Source organism: Vollenhovia emeryi, unplaced genomic scaffold (assembly GCF_000949405.1).
Source record: "Vollenhovia emeryi isolate VEMERY1.0 unplaced genomic scaffold, V.emery_V1.0 DF939691.1, whole genome shotgun sequence".
NCBI classification, from domain to species: domain Eukaryota; kingdom Metazoa; phylum Arthropoda; class Insecta; order Hymenoptera; family Formicidae; genus Vollenhovia; species Vollenhovia emeryi.
In genome coordinates this window covers 9,301-10,217 of record NW_011966675.1, presented here as the reverse complement: position 1 = coordinate 10,217, position 917 = coordinate 9,301, and the positions used below count along the sequence as shown (strand labels likewise).

The following is a 917-nucleotide window of genomic DNA, read 5'->3' as shown; positions in this document are numbered from 1 at the left end:
TGACTACCCCCTCCCCCTGACCAACCCCCCTTCCCTCCCCCCCAAGAACGAGTATAAAAGGACTAGCGCAACGCGAGGAAGCTCAGTATCAGAGTCTCCCAGCCCTGATGAAGCAGACTGCAACGCCTGCGAAACGTCGGCACCACACTGCAAACGGACGCGGCAACCATCCGGAAGCCATGACGACTAAAGCAAATTTGTTAAAGTTGGATGTGTCCAAACGGAACGTGATGAAAGAGAAGTCTGTAATAGTGATAAATCTAAGTTCTCTTTTTCAAAATATCTCCGCACATCTTGTTGTAAAGGTCTCTCTGTTTTCTTAAGTATTTCTTCAATGTTTTCATATAGTTTTCAAATTTAAAGGCACTAAAGTTATCAAGCGGGCCAAATATTTTGACGTCATCAACAAGATGTACAAAACTGTGAATATTATGTGACATATTCTCAATGCCATATAATTTCTTAAATGTTTTAATGAAGAAAAGTATCAAATCTTGTCCATAATTTAAGTATTGGTTTAAATCAGATGAAGAAAAAATGCGAATAATCACATGTAATGTTATAAAGTTGGTGTACACATCTTTTTTAATACCGATTTGAAAGTCAATGGACCTGTGTATAATAATATCAGTCGGTATTCCGTAGCTTTCCATAATTTCACACAATTAAGTGCTCGTGGCTTTCTTGCAAATTCTACAGATATTGCAGGCTGCAGCAGTGTTATTAAATGTGTAGAAATTTTTTCGACAGCTCTATGTTGTAATCGATAATACAATTTTCCATTAAGCCATTTTATTAATTTGCGCATAATTCCCAAGAACACCAAGTGCATATAATCTAAGGGAAGATTTGTAACAGGCTTAAAATGTGGTATTTCTATTAAACTGCAAGTGATATCTGGCTTGTGGTAATTATCA

The 917-nt window shown here is 37.1% G+C and overlaps 1 protein-coding gene across 1 annotated transcript in view; it reads left to right on the top strand.

Annotated features, from left to right (window-relative positions):
• The window catches only part of LOC105556945, a 2,922-nt gene extending 2,375 nt beyond the window's left edge, over positions 1-547 (top strand). Inside the window, exon 3 of the mRNA XM_012004061.1 lies at positions 527-547. Within this exon, the coding sequence (XP_011859451.1) occupies positions 527-547 (21 nt within the window). The remainder of the gene's footprint in view (positions 1-526) is intronic.
• The last annotated feature ends 370 nt before the right edge of the window (positions 548-917 follow it).